The sequence below is a fragment of the Anser brachyrhynchus genome (genome assembly GCF_964034855.1).
Source record: "Anser brachyrhynchus genome assembly, chromosome: 6".
NCBI lineage: Eukaryota > Metazoa > Chordata > Aves > Anseriformes > Anatidae > Anser > Anser brachyrhynchus.
In genome coordinates, this window is record NC_137700.1 from 17,723,049 (window position 1) to 17,746,368 (window position 23,320).

The window sequence follows — 23,320 nt, forward strand, 5'->3', positions numbered from 1 at the left end:
GTATTTCTGTGTTTATACAATTAACTCCCACATTGGCAAACCAAACGAGAATTGAGGCCAAATGAGAAATTCAGCATTAGAGCTTTGCATTTTGTGCCTGTGCCAAAAGACGACCCAAGTCTATTTGTCTGCTCTCAAACGAAGCAGGTTCTATTAAAACCGTACTGCTGTACACGTGGTCGTGTGTGAAACTGCTTCATACAAAGAAAGATGCGTGAAATTATATGCAGAAAGATGTAGGGAAAAGATCTTTAGTTGCAAGTTAAAAAAAATCAAAAGCGGGAAGGCTGCTAAAGCTAAAAGGAAATGATTCTTCCATCCATTAAGGACTTCCCGGGACTTTATAAACCAGTTAACACAAAACATAATGTGGGGCTAATGTGGGGCTTTCATAGTTGTCTCTGCAATAATTGTTAATACATTCATTTTGCCAACAGAATATGCATCAATACCAATGTCTTAGGAGGGCAGGCTTGGCTGAGTTGTAATGTTTTTCTACCAGATCATCTAATATAAAAACATCTCAGTCTTTGAGCAAACAGGCCCTTTGCCAGCTCCACACGTACTACTACCACCACATTACAAATCTTGTATGTGCCATACCAAATGGAGGCAAAGCAAGGAGAAGAAGGAAGGATCCAGGATAAGAAGTGACATTTACTTTCAGCACTACTCTAATTCCCAGAGACTGCCAAGTGTCTCTTTGGGCTTCTCTCCCTTAAAACTGAGCACAGAAAAATTTGGTGTATGCTGCAGACGTAAGAATATATCAACATCTCATACTCAATTAAATGAAAGTGCAGTGGCTAAGTGTTATTTCATCAGTAGATGAGTTTTTGCAATTTTGTGCTGCCATGGAAAGCAAATTTGTGTTCCCAACCCCAGGTTTACAGACACAAGTGAACTTTCAGGTATTTAGGGAACACTGCTAAGTCCATGGTGAACTCAGAGAGGATTTAGCCTTCTCCTGTTACCTTCTCATGGGCTGTCCCATCCTCACCATACTGACAGCTTGCAGCTTTCCTCTCAGCCTCCTCAACTCTACATGCTCAGCACAGCTGAGTAAGACAACTTGAAAGAGCCTCTGGAAAATAATATTGACTTTTAGGGCTCCCAGTGCACTATATGGGCTGCAGACCTGGCCAGCCTGCTGAAGAAGAAGCTAGCCCACAGCTACACGGATCTCACTGGACCAGGCACCAGAAACTTTTTCCAGCACTCTCAGCAGTGTCAAAGTACCTTTGCTTTTTATTACTGAGCAGATGCAGATGGGAGTAAGGATTGTCAGTACCTAAGCCATGACTGAACCTCACTGAGATTTGCAGCGTAGGCTTTCTCCAACATACTTGGTCTGGACCAGCTGAGAAGATAAACATTTTCTGAACCTTTCTACCACCACTCAGAATGGAGGGATTTTTTTTCTACCTGTAGTTAGTTACCCTTGCCCACAGTGTGTGACATTGTGGATTCAGTCCGCTTTTCTGCCTGACTGCATCTGAGCCCATTTCTTCCATCTCACAGAATGGCACTGACCATCTTACGGGAGCAGGACTGGCTCCACAGGGAAGGTCAGGGCACCTACCCAGAGAAGAGCCAAGGTCCAGTAGGAATATGCAGCTGGTGTCCCAATTTCCACACTCTAGCTCCGAGCAGGTCGTGAGAAGCTGACAGGCTGTGCATTTGGGGAGAACAGTTACAACCACCACTGGCAAATACTTCACAGGCATCCTAGAAGGGACAATCACTGTTGCCATAACCCTTGAAAAACCTGGGAAGAAAAGGTGTGAAGAAAGAACAGCAATGAACAGATGTTGATTTTTACTTTTATCTACAAGAAATATCAAAGAACAGGAAGTATTCCCCTGTGATGTACAACGGACCTTCCTTACAGCTAAGCTGAAAAATCATCATATTAAGAAACCCATCCCACAACTCAGGATAGTCCTTGTGTTAGTGCACCACTAAAACCACCAGGACTGCAGCCCTGGAGGAGCTGACCAGGGCTGTTCTGGACTTCGCAGGCTTTCTGGAAAGCACACCTATTGTAACACAATTTAAAGTTGAGAACATGTCTAAAAAACACACACAATGTCAGAGAAGGAATTAAATGGTGCTTCTCTCCCCCCCACCCCTCCAACCTCATTACAGGCTAAGGAAAAATAATGTATGGAGAATAATACTTCACCATCTAAAGAGTTTTTCTGGTTTCTAAATCTAGTGAAGAGTCATTGTATATTTTGACAGAAAAATGAATCAAAATAATAAAGTGAATACAAAATTATATTGCTGTCAATAATTTAATTTACACAAAATAGCACTGTGACATGGTAATTGTTATATATGATGCAGCATTCAGTATAATATTTGGAGAATGCATTATAGAAAGTCAACATTTAACTACTAAAATCAACTTACATAATCAAAGCTGTCAGGGAATCTTTACAGTTTTATATTAATTTGAATGTAATTTACTATAGAGGTGTCATTCTTAGAGGTGCTTACAATAGTTAATGATCTCTGCTTTTCCATTATAAAATCCTATTTTCAAAGGCTTATAACTTGGTCTTAAGAACTCTCAGCCCTCCGGCACATTTTCCTCTTCCTCACAAAACTATGTTAGACATTTTAAACTTCTCTCTCAGAGCAGAAAGTGTGGTTACTTTCAAAATTCGTTTTGAGGATTTTCTAATTTGCTGCTTGCTACCCAAGGATATCAGAAAAAGAAAGGTTCATCACAGCACCAGAAGACAATGTTATAGTTACGTTCTTTTCTTCCACTTTCCTGAATATTTTGCCTCTCAGACCATTTTTCTTGATGAAGAATCTAAGCATCTTCCAGTATTGCATCCTTCCTTCTCTCCCCACCACGTGAACAACTAAGGTGAACCAGAAAGTGCCAAGGAATCTTATGTTTCAGCTCACATCTCTTAAAGGCTAACCCTTAACACAGAACAACAGTAAAACTAGTATCACCTCCCGCCTCATCAGCCTTCTTACTTCTTCCCGAGCAGCATTTATCCTCCATGGTGAAAACATTCCTAAACATTTCTGATGCGAATCCCTCTAAGCCCTTCCATTGAATCCCATGCTGTTAAAGGCCTGCTGATCTTTGGTGCCTTCTCACACAGATGATCTTTTGTCTATGCTCCCATCACCTGTGTTTCAGTTACTACAGCATGCTCTTCCCTAGCCTGGAGAATTAAGCCTTGCCTGCGACTGCTTTGCCTGCGTCTCCTTCCTGTTGCCACCCTCCTTCATCCTCCCTCTGTAACACGTGCCGCTTTCAGATGCAAGGTGTGCACAGTCTCATTCCTCTCTCATCGCTTCCTGTGACAGAATAATCCGCTGCCTCTGCCTGGCCACTGATGCCAACTTTCATCTTGTTCTTATGCAGCATCAAAACACTGCTTCACGCTGCCTCCCATAGAGGTAGAAGTCCCCTGAAAGGATATGTAAGACAAGTTTATCGTCTTCTGGAAACCTTGCTGGAAAGTCTATGTAAAGAAACACGCCATCTGCGGCAACAGGGTGGGTGAAGGCCACTGCCCTTCATCCTGATCAACACTGCCTCATTGTGCCCTTGCTCTTCACTGCCAGCCTACCTTTGTTACCCCCACAGTTCCATGGATGGATCCCTCTTCAAGTAGCAACCACGCACGCACTGTGCTTATACAGCCTCTAGCAGCTGTGTCCTCGGACTATGACTGTTTCTGACTCCTGGCCGTCAGTGCGTTACCACAGCTCTCTGAGGCTCTGGATTTCAAGTCTGAGCATTGGAGGGAAAGGAAAGGCAAGGAGTTGGCAGCATTTAGTTGCTTCAATCTTTTTTGCCCCAGAGATAGGACACTGAAGACCAATTGTCCACAAACACTTTTTACCACTGAGGCCACACTGTTACAGGTCATATCCAAGCCAAGAATCTGAAAGGCAAATTGTCAGCACAAAGATATTATCTGTAATAAAAGCAAAGCCAATTATTAGCTTGTTTGCTTTGATAGACCTGCTCCAGTTCAGGGGTCTAGTTTTCCCAAATTCTGCTCAGATTCACTTTTTGCATCCATGCCTGCTAGCTGTCGTTTTGTATCTCCTACCCTCTAGCTTTCTCTAACCTCAGTGTTATCTGACCAGACATGCTTGAGCCAATGTGCAAAACTACATCCAAAACCGAAACCATCGTCACCATGTAATCCTCTAGTTTTACATGGAAGCAGCTGTCACTTGTGCAGCATCCCTTTGTTTCCCATGCAAGAAGAGCTTTTTAAAGTATTTGTGATACTCTGCTCTCCCCAATCCATCTTTTTACGGCCACTTCCTTTGTTCAGTGCCACCACTTAAACAAAATACTTCCTTTTTTGCATCATTGCCCATTCTCCTTGTTCAACAAAATGAAAGTATCACTTTCTAATAACATGTCACAAAAAATGGGAATCTTCTAATAACATGTCACAAAAAATGGGAATCTTCTTTCCCTTATGTACTCTGACAACTGTGTGGTTCTGTAGTTTCAGACAAAAAGAAAATCTGCTGCTTATGTTTCATATATTGAAACTGAAAAAAAAAACTCTTTCAGAGGCATGATGCTCCGATGATGGACTTCATTCAAGAAAAATGTGATCATATTTAGACTGGATAGAGCTGGTAACTGACTCAGTAGTACCAAGGTTGCGAGATGGCGTAACTCTCATCTGGGGCTGATTACAAGAAGAAAGATAACATTGAAAAAAAATTGTTTCATCCTCCAGATTCATAAATGAGTGGTAAAAAGGAACTCTAGAGATGACTTTTTTCCCCAGTGGACATTCAACTGGACATAAGCAGGATGAGTGTCTGGATGAACTATATTCTATAAAAAACATTTGACACGCTTCAGATCTTTATTCTGTTTTTGTAAAAAAAAGGAAAAAAAAAAAGCACTAAAAGCCTGGCTGTAAAGAGGACTACAGGGTGAAAGTTTCTGGATGTTATTTCCTCATTCTGTGTGTTGAGAAGCCAGAACTAAAAGATGAAACTTACAAGTCAGAGTAGTCAAGGACTGCATGTATCTCATTTTCTGCGGAATGAATGGGACACGACAGGCACAGGACCTTAGGGGATGTTCTTCCAGACTGGATCATGATTCTTGCATTTTTACTCTTCCTCACAGGAAAAAAAAAAAAAATCCATCAAACCGGTTTATCTCCATTCAATATTTTTACTCCTTGAGTCTCAATGAAGAGGTTTTTCTCTGATGTAGGTAGCGCTGCCCGCTCTCCCGAGGTTGACGCCCACTTCATTCAAGTATTCCTAGTGCAGCCAGGGATGTTAGTGGCTACTGGCACACAGCCAACATCCCACACATTTCCTCCGCAGCAAAAATGCCTTAATTCTGACCCACTGTCTTTCAAGTAGATAGTGAAAAAATCAGTCACAGAGCTTTGCTTTTATCTGTATTTCTCCTTCAGAGAGATCTGCAAAAAATAAAGAAATTAGACATTGTCCTTTTCTTTTTCAAGGTCTGTGGTCAGCAAGGGTGAGGCTTGGTGCTGCTGTTAGTGCTAGAGCCCAAAGAGAAGCCGAAGGCATTCAGACAGTGGTGCTTACAAATTTGGGCAAAAGGAGTTTGCAAGCAGGGTAACTGTGTGCATGTGTGTGTGTGGGGAGGGGTGGACGGACCGACCACACTGTTTGTCATCACACCAGCAGCAGCACCCAGCACCTCTCCTACTCAGCAACTCTTCTGCACACCGCTCCTTCTGAACCAGGTCATTCATCATCTGTTGTAAGAGCTTGTGTTTTTCAGGCAGGACATTCAAAAAGATCAGAAGGGACAGAAACTTTTGACTGCCAGCTGAAGTTTTCCATCCTCAGCACAGATACGAAGAACACTGCTGATGTTACCTGATAAGCGCAGGGCAGCATGTTCCAAGCCCAGCATCTGAATGGGCAAGAAGAGCGTGTACATGCTTATGAACTGGGCACATTACAGGCCTGGCTCTGCCACCGCTAATGGCTTCGAGCTGTGACAAATTATGCAACACATGCATTCTTACACCCACAAAAGCCAAACACATGCATGTTTTAAGACCAGTGCATGGAAAAAAAAAGGCACTGTGGAACAAAGCTGTCCAATTCATAACTCCATTGCACAGAACCTTAAAGGAAAACAGTACAGGCAAACAGGTCTTGTATTTGTTAAACCAGCTGAGCAGAGGTGAGAAGAGATACAGGGATGTTTACAGGGGAACTTGGAGCCCAGTATTACAATCTGACATACAAGGAGGTCTATCCGGAGAAAAAACCGGGCCAAAACCAGAAGCCAATGGGAAGAAAACGGCTGGCAAACAATTTAGTTGATTTCCAGCAGTGTATGGTGCTGTCAGGATGAAAGAAAAATAAACTACCCTCTGAGGTAACCAGTTATGGTGTCATAAATATTTGATAGAACAGGTTAAGAGAGTAAATATAAAACAAAAAAAGTATAGGGAAAGAAAACCCCAGAGAGAATGACAACCTTGGAAAAATGAGCAAGTGCAAGGAAGATGACCCAATCTTGTGATAAACACACAAAGATAACTACTTTATTCAATAGAATAAAAAAGAAACAAGGAAGATACCTAAAATGGAAAGAAAGGAATTAATTAAAAGAAACCAACACACTGACCTTTCATAAATAAAATTTCAAAGATTGCACACATGCAAATCTGAGAAGCAGGTTGGCTAGAAGTTCGGAGACAATTAAAAAAAATGCATTTCTTGATATCAGAAAGAAACATTTAATTATAATAGTGATTATATGTACTTAGTAGTGGTCAGGATGATTATGATCTTAGAAAAACTACATGGAAAGCAATGTTGCATATAGTGACTTTAAGGAGAACTGCAAAATGTACAGCTAAACTCGAGGAATAAAACTAAAATAGTAAGAAGAACATAGGTTAAAATACAAGCTGCAGAAAAATGACAGCAGGAATTATTTCAGAAAACGAGTTTGGATAAATTGGATAAAACACAGGAAAAGGCTGATACCCATCACTGCTATGACACTTGCATTACATCTCACTTCCAAGCGCGGAGTCCAATTTGGAAGAAGGCAAGAAGCAGAATATTCTCTTTATGGTGAAAAAAGGCTTCTTTCTTTTGCAAGTTCCTGTGTCAGTAGCCATTTTATGGGGCTGCCAATCATGGCAAATCAACTGAAAAGCCAGATCATTTTCTAAAGCATCTACCTTCCTAGAGAAAGATTTTAAAGTTGTCTGTGTACAATCCAGCTGCCGCTTTTAATCTTTCCCTGACAACAGTAGTTGTTTTATTACTTTGACAGTCATTTTTAGCCCATGAATAGTACCACAGTCCTTGTAAGATACGGAAATTCTTTTGATCTACAATTTCATAAGGTTTAGCAATGGACAAAGGATTTTTCCGGTACACTTGATCACACACTTGCTGAAGTTTAGGCTTAGAGCTACTAAAAAGGCACTGAGCTACCCATTTGGAGAAACACACAAAAAAATCTTTTTGATGAATAATGATTGCCAGAAAAAATAATTTATAAAAATTCTACATATTAATAGGAAATTAAGAACAAGGTTATTCTGAAATAACCTTGATACGTTGCCAAAATCACTTTTAACTTTCACAGTTTTAATGTAGTATGATCTAGAGGATAGAAAGTATGGATGCAAGATAGGCATTGTATGTAGGTACAAAAAAAGGAAGGCATTTCTAGCTGTCTGTAGTAACTAAGAGAATATGGGAGAAGACTCAAGCAGACATAGTTTTCTAGCTTAATGGCTTGTTCTATTTGCTCTACAAATAAGAATTGCATGCTTTGTGCAGTCTCAAATACTGTATAAGCTGTAATATAAAATGTATTTCCAAGCAAGAATAGAAAACCATTTATCAACCATTTTGAATGAGAAAGTGATTGAAAATTATCAAATCTGCAATTTTTATTAACACAAGCTGCAGTACTTTCAGCACTTACATGTTTAACTTCACACACATGTGCATCCCATTTTCTTATCCTATTCACATGGGAACCAATTCTATTTTTCTTTGTGTATAAGGAACTAAACAGAAGGCCTTTGTGATACAAGTGTAAGGATGTTTCTGGGACAGTTATCAATTTCGCAGTTAGCCAACTATTAGATTCTAATTTTTTGAGTCCTCCTTTCTAAAATAAAAGTGCAGTGGAGGGTATACATATATGTACATATACATATATTTACCCATGTAAAACCCAGCATATCTGCACGCTCTTTTAGTAACTGAATTGATGAACTCTGGCTTGATTTCCTTTGAAAATTGTATGTCCACTAGCACTGCCACTTTGCATAAGGACATTTATTTCTAAAACCCATAACAAGTTTTTAATTTAAAGTAAAAAGAAACAATTCTCTCTTTTGCTGGGTGCAGTTAGAAATCAGTCGTCTTGATTCTCAGATGAGTTTGGTCAGAAAGAGATTATAGGAAGATTAAAGGAAGGACAGGAATTCCTCTCCCACTCCCTGCGTTGGAATTATTCACACATCTGTAGTATTTCTCAAATGAGACTATTTCAGAAGACAAGAACATTGAATATCATACCTTTTGCCAGACAGCTTCAGTTTATAATCTCTTGAAATTTCCACAGAATTCCCCGAAGTCACATCTTCTGGCAAAACTCCAGCCTGACCCCTACAGTCTAACATTCACAACACAAATATTTCGTCCCAGTATTTTTTTTTTTTTAATCAGACAAGCCACTGCCCTATGGTTTTATTACATTCTTCTGACAAAACACTGAGATTTCTGTGTGCAATTATTAAAAAGCAAAAACAAAACAGACAAACAAGCAAACAACAACAATAGTCTCCCACAATCAGTCAAAACTGACCCTGGTATCACTGACCTTGAGAAATCAGCTCTCAGTGCAAACAGAGATCTTCACCTCTGTTTCTCTGTTTTTCCAGATCTCTAAATGAAAGACTTTTTAAAGGCCCAGCCTTGTTCTAGACACTTAAAACTATGTTTGCAACCGCGCTGTTTTGGGGTAACACAAAACTCTGAGCTCTGTATATGCAAGATTTTTCTTTCCATTCTTTCTTCCAAATTAGGAAGACTAAGAGAAAATAATTTAGAATCATAGAACATCCCGAGTTGAAAGGGACCCATAAGGATCATCAATTTAGCCTCTGTTGTTTGCTAATTATGTTCAGAAGTTCCTACAGAACATCAGCTTCTCGTATCAGACTGTTCCTGCATTCACTATGTGCCCAAGCATTTACCCATTCAGCTCCATTAACTGAGTTATTCCCTATCCTTTTCAACTGTTGGAATTTCCTTTTGAGACCTCAGTCCACCAAAGACGGAAAGATGCACTTAGTGCGGGAAACACAGCCCTATGTTTTTGCCTCCCTCCTGCCAACACTTGCAGTGCTTAAGATAGTACATTCTGCAATAAAAATGAATGAAAATTTGAAATCATAAGTGGAGTTGTACTGTCATAATCCACTCAAACTGCATCTCTTGTAGGCGTCATCTTTTCTGAGTACTGGAAATAATGAAAGAGAGGTCTGGCTATGAACCCTGCCAAAGCCAGGAGCAACTGCCCCACACAAAGCAAGTTGCAGCTTCCAACTGTTTCCAGCACAGCAAGGACTGGGGACTTCTTGCTAAAACAAAGTGCCACCAGCTGCCACTACACGGCTGACAAGGAGACCATTGCATGTACAAGGCAGCAGCTCCAGAAGGCCTGCAGGATCTTTGTGGGAAGGGGACTAGTTAAATCTCAGGATGTAGAGGCTGCTCCCCAACAGTCACGCTTATTTAGCTGATGATTTACATCTACAAAAGCATCAACTTCTCAACAAATTATTCATCAAAAGATTAGCTTCACTCTTTCTGATTCACAACACTGACTTTCAGGACATTCAATCTAATAATTCTGAAGTAGATATGAATAAACAAACATGGCATTATGCTAAATTCATTAATTATGCACCAAGTTACACAGTGCGAAAATCACACACAACACTGGGAGCTTGTAGAAGATGTGTCTGCAAAAGATAAAGTATTATCTACATGATGAGAAACATCATTTCACTTTTAGCTTTACCTGTTTTGGATGTTTCGGCTAAAATGTGTTATTAATTTTCAAGTTGTGACTGACTGATCTAACATATGATATCTCTATCTGATGTTTGAATGTTCTACACACTGCACATAAGAGCAATCTGCCTAGTCTGATGTTCTGTCTCTTACAACAAGCAGCCACTGACAATTTTTTTACAGAGATGCATACAAAACTGTGCATGTTTAGGGCCATCCTTCCCTTGTGTACTCATTGGCCTGCTTCAGCTTCAAGGATTCTTTATTTGGAAGGTGCACCTAGATCATATTTGACAGTGCCTGACAAAATCTCCTTTCTCCCTGGAGACACCCTTTGGTCACATTAGCTGAGTATGTTTTCATAGCATCCTCAATACACCACATATCACAAATGTTGTGGTATATGATCTGTTGTTAAAATAACCATTTACTTTAGTGTTTCTCTGATCCCACACAGAACAATGGAGGAATAGCTATATCTTACAACTGAAACTCTTAAGAGCTTTCCATCTTCAAAGGGGAAGAAAAGAGAAGAAAAAAGAGTTCCCTTCTCATCAGGAAGGGCCCAATCTTTTGACATCAATAGACTCAGATCATCTCTTGCAGGAGACAAACGTTCTTTTAGGAATTACAGTCCCAGCTGAAGCTTTTCAATGTTGCTGAGCAAATCATAAACTTGATTATCAGATAAAGCTTTTCCAGGGACAAAATAGTGACTGTGAAATCACTTGCTTCCTAGACACCCAGAGTTACAGCCAAGGGAGGGGCCAAGAGAACTAGCATTAAGCTGTGCTCATAAGGACCTTCCAGCAAAACTTCTTCCAAGCACTCACAGGTGAGTATCTGCTTTTGTTCAGACTCAGAACCCATGCAACTCCTCACCTTCCTCCTCCATGTGACAGTCCCATTCTCCCATCTCCTTCTGGGGTTGAAGGATTCTTGTTTCCTCCCAGCTTCACTTACCTTGTCTGAGGTATCAGCCTATATTCAGTACTGCTGGACCAGGGGGCCTGTTTCAAAATGCAGTTCAGTGTTCTCTCAGTGTCATGGTAACCTAAAAAAGGAATTATACTGACATTATAATAAAAAAGCTTGAACAACAAAGAAAGACTCCCTTGGCCAGTAATACTCTCATACCTCACTTCTCTGTTGTTCTTCCAGCAGTCAGTCCAGGCTGGGGTGTTGCAGCATCACTCCAACAGCTGGCAGGAGCACCGTCAACTTCCCTTTCCTCCCAGTTTCCATCTTCTCACTCAAATCAGAAACTACTTTGTATTATCGGAGACAAGGAGCCATACTTCTGAATACTGTGTGTATATAAGAAAAAGGATGCTATAAGAAAAAGGGTCAAAATAGGTCTGTAGAATTTGTATAGATTTTATATATATTGTATGAATTTACCTGTTATCCAAAATTTCTTAAACTTAACTAAGAAAGCATTTGGTTTGAGTTTTGGGGTTTCTTCTGAGAGGCGGTTTCCTATACAAACACATGAGGCTGCATTACAGCTATATGTTTCTTTTAAACACACAGTGCTGTAGCAATATGAAAATATCTGTGCAAACCTTGTAAGGGTGATGTTGTTAAGCCCCGCATTAGCATATTGATGTTTCTAAACCCAGCAGATTCAGGTACCATCATCCCCCATTAAAGCTCTCTCATAAATTTTCTACAAACAGTTTTATAAACAGACAAAACGTCTGTATCCCTGACAAACTTAGTATCAGTAAGAAATCAAAAAAACTGTTCAGGAAATTTTCAATAAACGAGGTAATATTGTGATACATATTAAGATACATGTTAAGACAACACATTGCTTACAAGTTTCTGAAGTTGAATATGTAGGGCTGCTGGATTTCTTTTCAGCAACAAATGGTGGAGGAAATTGCAGAATTGCTGGTGCTCTTGCCCCTTTGCACTTGTTTGCTGTGAGACTTCTCCACAGTCTATTACAATTTAATTTCATAAATATCCCTTGAAAATAGGGGTTTAAAAAAAAAAAAAACAAAAAAAAAAACACAAAATGGCCTGCATCCCCAGTACTGAAAAGTGAAGCAGGCTATATTTAGAACCACCTTTGCAGAAAGGGGACACCTCAATAAATGCTCTGTGTGGCCATTTGTGAGGGTTATGTGTCTGCCGATGCAATCTACATTTTTTACGCTAATAGTACAAGTCAGAATAAATATCATCTCCTCTCATGTGACAGCCCTTTGATAAAGCAGAATTGGCCTGGTTGATTAGGAATACGTGTCAAACACAGATAATGGGGGAATCCCTTTCAGCAGTGTCACACAACCTCAGCAACCATAATGAGACCAATTTAATGAGCCTTCTGTTTTACAAGAGATATTAATTGCAGTCCTGTCACATAAGGTACAATTCAAGATAAAATACGTAAAAAGGAAGGGGATGGGATTTCATTCCATTTTTGTCAAGATTATAAATTTTCTTGCAGGATCATGAATCTCCGGACTGCTGATCTAAATACTCCAGGTGGCTGACACCACCGTAGAACAATGCGTATTGTTACGAAGGCTGTTGAACACTAGAAGAATGCCAGGCTTTTTGTTCATATTTCTGCCACTGTGATTTTTATTCTACTCTAGGCAGTTTTCTCTTTTTTATTTTTTTTAAAATTCTATTTCCATCTTTTTGTTTGTTTCTTTGTTTGTTGTTGTATTAGTAAGAATGCAATGGGAATCTGCCTACAAAAAGAAAGCACCATTCCCATGTATTCATCCATGATGGTGCTTGCCTTTTCTCACTGGTATGGTCATCATCTTAAAAATGTTTTTGCAAGTGTTCCATTTGATGCTTCTTCAGCAAGGCTCAGAGACTTGCAATTAAGCATACATCTAAGTGTTGTGTTGGATTGGAGTACAAATTATATTTATGCATGTAAATCAAAACTCTCAGTTCAGGATTTCAAAAGATATATCCGCATCCAATTACTCTTTATAACAGAACATGTGCTCTCCGATTGTGTATCACACCAACTTCGCATTGCCAAAGCATGTGCTCCCAGCCAGGGCTCCTGTGATTGAGGGAGAGGAAGGACCTGCTAGGTGACAGATGCTCGTGGCTGTGGCATTGCAGCGGGGACGCTCCCCACTCTGCAGCCTCACCTGCAAGTCAAAGCAGCTGCAGGCTGATCCCCTGCACATGGCAGATGCTGAGCAGCGGGTGCTGCCTGCACATGCATCGCGGGATTGAACAGGTCTTGGGCACTGCTTGCACATCTGCTTGCGTTGGGGATTAATTTAAAATTAATTCTAATAAACACATTGTCACGTCAGCAGGTGCAATGTGCTTCCTAACCAGGTCTAGGCTTTCTTTTAGCAATGGGTACACCTGCAATGAAACAGTGGCTGCAAAGCCCTGACTGCAATATATTCAGCTCCAAACATTCCCAACCATATCAAAGCGGTAGAAACTTAGAGAAACTTAGTTCTCATTCCTAATCCAGTCATCAGGTTAGAAGAATTCGGTTGCTGTGAGATCCTGCAACAGCAGCTTTGCAGAGAGCATTGCTGCTTAACAGCTGAACCTTAAAGCTGTTCCCACTCCTAACCCTTTTGTTCTGGCAATGCCAAGAACTGCAAAAACAGCTCTGCTGTACTGTACTCCCACTTTGTTGGTCATTAAAAAGTTGACTATCTCCTGACTGAGAAGGTGATAGATGAACAAAAGCAAGGATGGGCTAATTTTTCTACAAAATACGTTAATAGAGTTGTAGGAATATTTACCACCTAGGTACGGCTTTACACACTAGCCCGAGATGCTATGCCAGACATCTTAGGACATCATAACAACAGTCTAGAGCTGCTTGCTGTGAGGTAGCTTCTAAGAAACTTTCCTTCCATACATTGGTGCCACAAGTTAAATCTGTTATTTTTTGTAAGAAGCCTACATATTCAGGAAATGTAGTGCTGAAATTCAGTCAGCCATACACGTACTGCAGAATTCAAAGTATGGTGCAAAGTCGGTCAGGCAAATGAAACAAAACACTGAAATACACACTTTCTCTCAAGTTTAGCCTTACACAGCAAAATATACACATGCTTCAGGACATCTCTCTGAGCAAAAGAGGGTCCTAAATCCCATCCTCAAGAAGTTACTCAGGGTCAGATTTGGCCCAAAAATGCAAATATATACTAACTTCCTCAGATGTATCTTGGAGTCCTAACTCTTATTAAAATAAATAAATAAATAAATAACCTAGCTAGAGTTTGGGTACCTCAGTAACTTCACAATTCCTGTCCAAGGAGTTTAATTTGCTTTTGAAAAGAGATGCTTTAAAAATCATAAATATGTAATTCACAGTAATAAGATCTTAGCACTTGCTCCCATACTTGCTGGACCAGAAAGCAAGTTTGACATTGGAAAGAATAGCTCTTTACTGCTCATATGAAAATGCTGGGGTCATTCCAGGTGACCCTGTGCAGAGATAAAAGGACCAACAGAGTTGTTGTGAGCAGTATTTTCTGATTATAAGAAAACAAACAAACAAACAAACAAAACGCACAGATGTGGGCACATTCTCTAGAATAATTATTGATTTATCGTGTCATGATTGTTTTATCATTTTTTTATTTTTATTTTTTAACATTTTCTTTAATGGAAAATAATGATATGGCAGGATAATGTAATGCACTATTTCATACTATGCATCTCACAATATCCTTTTCTGAGATTTTTCATCTTATTTTTCTGAAAAGTATCATGTATATATAAGCTACTAGCAGTCCCCTTCGACATTCTGACCATGAAAGAGTACACTAGAATATTGATAACCCAATGCAACATTCTAATGTTGGAAAATATATTACTTTTCAGTAATTAAAATGACTCAACAAGAAAAACATGAATGAATATATCAACTCATTTTCACAGTCTTTTACACTGTCACATCATGAACAAATAAGAACCTCAGGTATGTAAAAGCAGCATTTGCTCTCTCCTGCAAGGAGATCACTTACCACTGAACTGGGACAGACCCTTTTCTGTGACCTCTGTGAAAGCTGCCCCCTGGCTCCCCTGCAGTTAACGCGTTCTGACGATCATCCTTTGTCTCAGTCACATACTGGCAAAGGACTCTGCTTCACTGAAATCAATCAAACAAACTGCTCCAAGCTTTAATCTTTTACACAACAGCCAGAGCAACAGAGTGCCATCTCACGAGTCCCATATTTGTAAGCATTCAGTAGAAGACGTGACATATTGCCTTCTCTGTGATCAATATGACAATTGATATTTTCACCTTGTTCTGTGAAAGCTGCTTCCTAAACCAAGCACCTGTGAGTAAACATTAGCAAGGGCAGATTGGTCCTTGTATATTAAAATTCAACGACCATGATAAAACCTGGGAGCGCCCAGAAAACAAGCTTCCCAGTTTACAAGAAAAGGCAATTTCCCAACCATCACAAACCTGCCAGAAGAGCATCTAGACTTCACAGGATCAGTATTAAAATGCCACTGAAGTGGTGCTCCCTAGCTCCATAGCCCAGGCAGGGAACGGAGGAGAGTGTCAAATGCCTCCTAGCATTTTTGTATGGCTTTTCCAAGACATCTGAAATACCTCAGGGGAGCAGACACCTAACACCCTCTGGACCCTTCAGTCTGCCCATCCTGCATGACAGCAACTGCTCAGCTCTGGGGTTCTGAGAACAGCAAAAGCACCCCGAAGCCCTTGATTCAAGGTGGCAGCTGCCACAGCTGAAGACCTCTAGCTACTGATTTAAACACCTTAGCCTTCCAGCAAACATCCCAAAGCTGCAGTTCAGGCCAAACCCTTCCTCCTTTACTGAAGTAAAAGTAATGGTTAGCGTCCAGGTTAGCTGTGCAGAACAGGTCTGGTACCCTGGGGTACGAGATTTCGCAGGAGCTGGGGAGTGTGTGTGAGAAGTGTTGCTAGCTGGTCCCCTCTCGGCTACCGTTAAAAAAAAGGTGCTTGTTATTCCAGAGGAAATTAGAATACTTTATGCTCACAAAGTATTTAAAATGCAACTACTTCAAAAAGACAGGCTACAACTGAAGTTTTCAACAGCCGCTTTCAGAGCCCCACCCTCAGCAAAGCAGAAAGAAAAGAAACAGGAGCTCAGCATTTCTCACAAAATAGGGCTGTGTAAAACCCCCAGGCCAAAAATACTCTTCAGACATCCTTGGAGAGCATAAAAGATCAAAACTTCAGTCTCAGCCCTGTGTATCTGAATTGCTAATAGATGCTCAGTACTGTCTCCATCTGCAGTGTCACACAATGAGGATTAGAGGTAATCGTGTTTTTAAGGAAAGGGAGTGTTTCACATTGCCAGAAGCATCTTCAAGACTCAGACTCAAATTTATGATTTAGCATTTTCTGGTTTGCCCTGGACTAGCTTTTCCAATCCTCCGTTTATGAACAGCTGCACCAATACCACACTGCTCTCATGTGCTACATAACAATGGGACATTGCAAAACTACAAAGGCTCGTCCTGTCCATTTAGCTGGCGTGTCACAGGGAGACAAAGCATAATGCAGCCCAGTGAAAAGTCCACCCACAAACTTCATTTCACACTATGAAATGAGGCACTTGAGTTCTCTGCCTTCCTGCTCTCAAACGAGTTCACACGACAACAACTTCAGCATTTTGGGGACAGCAGCATGCAGCCTTCCATAAAGTCACCTGTTTAAAAGAATCATAATTTAAAATACTTCATTCCATTTTGTTTATTCTTTCTTTAAAACTGTTGTGTTCAATCCAATTTAAAATGTAAATGAGTACTGAACAATGAAAAAGAGCTGTTGCCATTGAAGAGAAAAGCCATGTCATCTTATTAAAAACCTAACACTCCTGAATTTGAGTCCACAGCACACTGAAGTGAATATAAAAAGCTATTCCTAAAAATACACTTTCTTTTTTTCACTACCAAAACACACTGCCTTGACATTTCCAGATAAAGTTTAAAAAACATCGTGGCATTGGTTATCAAATGGGCAATATTTATTTTATCAATTTAACTCGCAGCAAAATGTCCATTATGCTGACATGGTGGAACCAAAGAGCTGGACCTCCTCTGCACACACACACACGTGCAAACACACACTCATCTTACCAAAAGCTGGGAGAACAGCCACATGGCTCCAAGAGGAGGAGCAACAAAACCAAACATTAAATGTCAGCAAAAGACATCCTCGGCACAGCTGTATTTGGAAAGCAGTGTTTTGCTGCTACTGGGGTGTGTTGATGGGACTGTACAACAAATGTAGTGTCACAGCAAAAAGAAAGCAAAAGGAAGGGACAGCAAAGAAGGCTAAAAACTACTATTTTAGAAGTGCATTTTCCCCAAGCAGAGTGGTAGAAATAGGTGAGGACTTATTCAAGCAAAAAAATATTCCTAATATTAATCTGTTTTTATCAGTAATTGCATCCTTCCTATCTGGTTTTATTCAGATTTCATAAGCCCACAAATAACTGTTTTAAGCATCTAATTGTATCATTAATTAATTCTCTGCACAAGGAAGAATGACAAACTTGGAACAATTTTCCTAAATGAGAAGGAGACAGCTGATGGCTCAGGTTTCCCAACACTGCTGATCTTTGACCTTTCTGAAAATCCACAGGCAAATCTCCCCACCAACCTTCTCTTGCAGCTGAGTCTCAGCACTGTAAACTGTCAGCACTTGCATTTATTACAGTCGTGATAAAATGTTGGATATCCTTCTGCAAAGCAAAAGGAGGTTGACGGCTTTATCAATTTTATGGGGTTGGAACTAGATGATCTTTAATGTCCCTTCCAACACGAGCCAGTCTATGATTCTATGATTTATGATAACATGGCATGAAAAAAACAGGTCAGACCCTACAATATCCTGAACATTTTCCTCTGCCACAAACTCGAGGTGCCATCAGGGTAGATCCAAGGACACAGTTTGCAGAACTTTTGCCTGAACGCGCTTCTGGCTGTTATTCCAACAATAGTTATACACAGAAATTTTAGCAAGCACAATCAGTACAAAACGTGGTGTCTCCAAACATGGTCTGAAGACAGCTAACATCAGCTTGATCCTGCAGTCCTTCTAAGTCACCCTCATTGATGATAAGGGCCTGTTTTGGTCATTTAGTTTAAGCACAGGCACTGCTCCTTTGACTTGACAAGGGTATTTGCCATATTAAGGATTGCAGGAGTCAGCAGACACGCTGTTCCTCACATTCAGGAGAAAGAACCCATTTAAATATCCTTATGATTAAGTGAGGGCATTAAAAAACAACTCTCTGACATGCAGGTGAGCACAATGAAATTATGGTAACAAACCTTGTGCAGACACAGCTGGAGCAGGATACGGCCCTCAGAGCCAGCTGAAAGCTCCAGGGAGCCGGGCGAGAGATCCTCAGATGGCACAATCACACCCTCCTCTCAAGAAAAGAAACAAAAATTTTGAAGGTCTGTGCCAGTCTTCCTCACTTAAGTCACTGAACAAAACTGAAGGAATGAAAAACAGCTTTCCTAGGAACTTCTGAAAAATTTAGCTAAAGGATTTTGATGGGAGCTGGATAAATGCTATTTCTGTTGCCTTCTCAGGAATTCCTTTGAAAAAACAGCATTAAAATAAATGAACAAATTAATCACCACAGACTTTTCCTTGTGATTACATGACCTAAGCAGTTCCAGAGGGGAAAGTGCTCCTCTGTAACCAGGCTATTAAGAAACTACCCTGCAAATAAGAACTTTCTCTCTTTATTATAATGGGTCTTGACATTGACATTGTCATGTTAATTTGACAATTCAATCACAGTATTTGCTTGAATTGAGGCAGCAAAGGCATATGAACATCAGCCACCAGCTAAGTCCATGAAAGACAAAAGCTGCCCTTTTATGGTCAGTGGTACTTCATGTTGTTTTCTTCCTTTTACCAAAATTAATGGTCAGATCCAGGAAAAAGACAGACTGGCTAAATTGTAATAGTTGTCGTCTTGTTTTAGGAAAAAAGAGGAACCTCGGGGGGGGGGGGGGGGGGGGGGGATGGGACAGGACAAAATTCAATGAATCATTCACCAGACCATGTTTCTCAAAGAAAGTGAGCTAAAATTCTATCACAGCTGAAGTAAACTGGCAGAGAATTTGGCTGTAACAAAGACAACCCTCCAAGCATGAAGCTTACCATTTTGCGAGTTCAGGGATATACCTGCCATTGCCTGGCCCCCGCTTGGGAAAGGGCTTGAGGCAGAGGAGCAGAAAAACTGAGTGCAACTCATAAATGGGAGCCAACATGAACGAAAGGACCATGTGCTGCATACTAGTATCTACAGAAGATGCATGGAACCAGACTGAGTATGTACAAAGACACACCTGCCAACCTAAGAAGTGAAGAAATGGAGAAATGTTAAAATACAATGTCAGATTTTGTGTACTTTTTACAAGCACCTTGCCGACACAGGCCTCAAACATGGAAAAAGACTGATTGCTGTCTCACTTTTTAAACAGAAATTTTTGTACCTTTGGAAGATTCTGGAGTTGTCCAAAAAGCTTATGGAGGGCTTTCAGCAATCTTGTTTTACCTCCATCTTTCTCATATGTACCTTCAGTCTCATGCTGGGTTTCAGCCAGATGATTATGTGTGGTGCTTGATTAGACGTTTAAGAAAACAGGACTTTGTTCCAAACACAGGAGGAGACAGACATGAAACTGCAAGAGCAAGTTGCAGGGAACGAATGGGAGATACTCTGTGCTGGCTCACTTTGTCTTGTGGACCACACTTTCTCTCAGAGGCTGAGCCCTGCTTTTTATTCCTACAGCTCAGGGGGCTGGTCTCCAGCAGAAGTGTGGCATCAGGCTGGTGCTCTAAGCCATCAGCAGTCCCAAACTGTTGTTTCCAAGAACACCATTGCTGCCTCACTTCCCTTCCTGTCTCTAGCCTTTGCTAGAGACAGATTGATTACTAAGAACTTGAGAGCTGAACAGTATATACATTTACATAAATTGCACATTGTGTGAATACAAAGCTTTGGTTCAATCAAAAGCAGCAGCCTCAGAGAGAACCAGATGGGAACATGAATAGGTCGAAATTAATGACTTGCAGAGATATGGGAGAATTCAGCATCAAGTTGTGTCTCTGGTTAAGTTCACAAACCAGTGTCTCAAGAAGGTAACAAGTGTTTAAAGTGAAAACATAAGCATCACAGCAGTGGGCAAGAAACTTAATTGTAACTTGTAAATCAAACCTCAAAGGTCTTACAAGGTCACTGATCTGCAGGTGGATATCCAATAGAAACGTGATACTGTAGACCTGACATAAAAGAGCTCTCTTAATCTCTTCTTTCACATGCATAAGTAACTCATACTGCATGCACATGTCATATCTGTAGTAAACAATTCATTTAAAATCATTTATGGACAGCAGAAAATGTATTTTAATAGTATTTTTCTAAAGGTCAGATAATGCAAAGGAAAATAGATAAAAAAGAAACCAAAGCTTAGCCAAGTGATATTTTGAGTATTTTGAGGTTTTCTAATCTCATTAATTATGAGATAACATAATGTTGTTAAAAAATAATACATTATAGAATTGAGAAGGAGTAAGTTGCACAGCAGGCTCAAGATTAAGACTAAGGAAAGTCCCATTAAGGCAGTTTGTCCCAAGTTTACTCTTGCCTACAACAGCATAAGAGAGCATACTCTTGGATACAACAGTATGCAAGTACATTAAACAATTATAATATAAAAGTATAATGTTCTCTTTCCAGTAGAGGTGTACCAAACCATAGGAACCCCTATGACTCCTACTCATAGGACATTTGACTCCCCCCACACTTTGGGGAAGGCCACATCCTAAGTTTTTACCAGATCATTTTGGGGCATAAAATAAAAACCAGTTACGCAATTCACTTTCCATAACCCACAGTCCCCAGTAGTCATGCGTACTCTGAACTGAGAGGGCTACCTCCATTCTCCAGCTCGCCAGACAAACCTTACTTCAAAAGTTGCTATCAGAGTCCTTCTGACTTACAGGTAACAGTGCCTGCTGTCACATTTACATTTATGCCTTAAATGGGCCACACTTTCAGAAAGTCTGCTTGCACATTCCCTTCACACCTACACAGCACAAGCAAATGCACACACATGCACACCAGGGCAAATTCTGCTTAGCAACTGAAGCTAACTATGAAGAGTAGTTAGTATTTGCAAGCCCCTAATAGCAAAAATATCAGCACCCAGCCTTCCTAATGCCATGTTGGTGCACACACATGCATACACATCCTGAGGAGCTTAGAATAATGCTAAGGCATATTTTGCCTCTACTTTCTATTTGTCAGTGTGCTTCTGACCTACAAGCTGGAGCTGTTAATTCTAACAATCCAAGATGTTCTCCCCTTTGGGAGAAAACAGCAAAATATGCTAAATACAGTGTATACTTACTAGCTGGGTAGTGGCTTCTCTAACAGCAATAACCATAATAAAGTTGTCAGATCTTCCTTCTTACTTCTCATTTGACACTGTAACTGTGTCTACCATCTTAAGCTATTGTGGTGGTAAGAGTCACATCAAATTGCTCCTGTAATTATCAGTGTGCTTATGCATCCCGAAATACAGCTATCCCCCGGATTTCCAAGAATATTACCAAAGAGCTGAGTCTGAAAAACAAATACAATGTTTTAAACTGTGAAAGAATACTAGTTGTCTGCTTGCTGCAGGCTAAAAAGAGCAGAAGATTTTGCATCCCTGCCTTACAGTTCCTCAAGCAAAGGGCTTGGACATGCACCTGACAGCAGGAGCAGAATGTTTCTACTTCCCTAGCTCTGAGACGGCATCAGCCTCCTGCAAGAGTAGGGTCAATCTCATCTGGTAACATCCTTCTTATGTCACTTGAGCTGACATTGTGCAGACAGTGCAGAATCTCACTGAGTCATCACCAGCAGCTGTGTGTCAGAAACCTTCTTAGAGATCTTTAGAGGAAGACACCAATACTTATTTACTGTACCACACTGCCTAAATAGCCAGGGCCATGCACTGCTGGCTGCGCTGGATCTACTTCACATGTATAGGAGACTTTCCTTAATGATGTTAGCAGGGCTATGCCAAACACCAGAGAGTTAGAACATTTTGTGTAGGCATTTCTGTACCAGAGGCACTGGCTGCTCATACATTGCGCTTTTGACTTACCCTGCCTTAGCAGGTGGAGGGGGTACAGTCAGTCACTTGTGAGGCTAGGCTGGATTTGTTAATTGTTCAGTGGCAGGCCAACTCTTATTCAGTCAAAGCCTTTTCCACCCACAGAAGTCAGAAATGGAGAATGTTGATCAAGGTCTCTCCCAGCTAGCTCAGCTCCCTGCCATGTCAGAGTTGTTCCTTACTGTAGATTCGCACACTTAGATATCGGTCAGATTTTAAATCTCCTCACAACGTTCAGGGGTACATCATTGACAAATGCTTTCACAGTGAGTGTCATTACAAATTCAACAGCTGAAATACCAATCTGTATCTATTATTCTGTTTGCAGGGTTTTAAAGATGCATCATGGTCCACAGTTGTCATTCACCTGGCGCACACATTTTAATGTCTTGAGTTTGCCAAGTGAGCCAAGCCCATGGGCCAGTTAGTTCCCACTAATGTGGTCTGCCACACAAAGAAGCAGAAGAGAAGTTTCTGGGGGGCCACATGCAAAGTAGCATCTCAGCAGACAGTTTTATCACACACCCTCTCACCTTGCAATGCGTCTCCAGACAACAGTGGTGTGAGACAGGCAATGCCTCTTGAGAGGGATGTAAGACATAGGTTAGTTGGGCTTGGACCTGGTTATGAAAGATCCTTCTGAGCCTGGTAGTGGCTCGCAGCAACCTGAGGAACAACTTGACAAAGTCATGTCCCTGTCCATGTCAGAGATGGTACAGATACATGGTGTGGCAAAATAATGTTGCAAGCTTCCCACCTTACAAACTGTGAGTAGCTGAACTACTCAAGTTGCCCCTTCCAGCCTTCAGATCAGTCAGTCCCATGAAGGACTTATAAACAAAGTTTTTTTGTCCACGAAAGAAAACTGGAGAGGACCATGGGAGTCAGAAAGGAATTTCCCCCAGGGCAAACTGCTTCCTCACACACACCCCAACCCCCTTTATCGCTAACTGCTGCCACTGCAGTGACCACACAGGACATTCCTGTGGCACTTTCTAATTTTGTGGCTTTTGATCTTTTGCACTAATGGTCTGAGTTTTATTAGAGGGTGCTAGGAAGTTTCATCACTTTGGATGAATGTTTTGTGGACCAGTCTGAAATG

General features: G+C 40.7%; 1 protein-coding gene across 1 annotated transcript in view; it reads right to left on the reverse strand.

Annotated features, from left to right (window-relative positions):
- The window catches only part of LOC308197299 (uncharacterized protein), a 72,278-nt gene that overhangs the window by 5,844 nt on the left and 43,114 nt on the right, over positions 1-23,320 (reverse strand). Inside the window, exons 4-5 of the mRNA XM_080597565.1 lie at positions 11,206-11,375; positions 1,583-11,122 (exon numbers count right to left, since the gene is read on the reverse strand). Coding sequence (XP_080453691.1) covers positions 1,583-1,680 — 98 coding nt within the window. The 5' untranslated portion in view covers positions 1,681-11,122; positions 11,206-11,375. The remainder of the gene's footprint in view (positions 1-1,582; positions 11,123-11,205; positions 11,376-23,320) is intronic.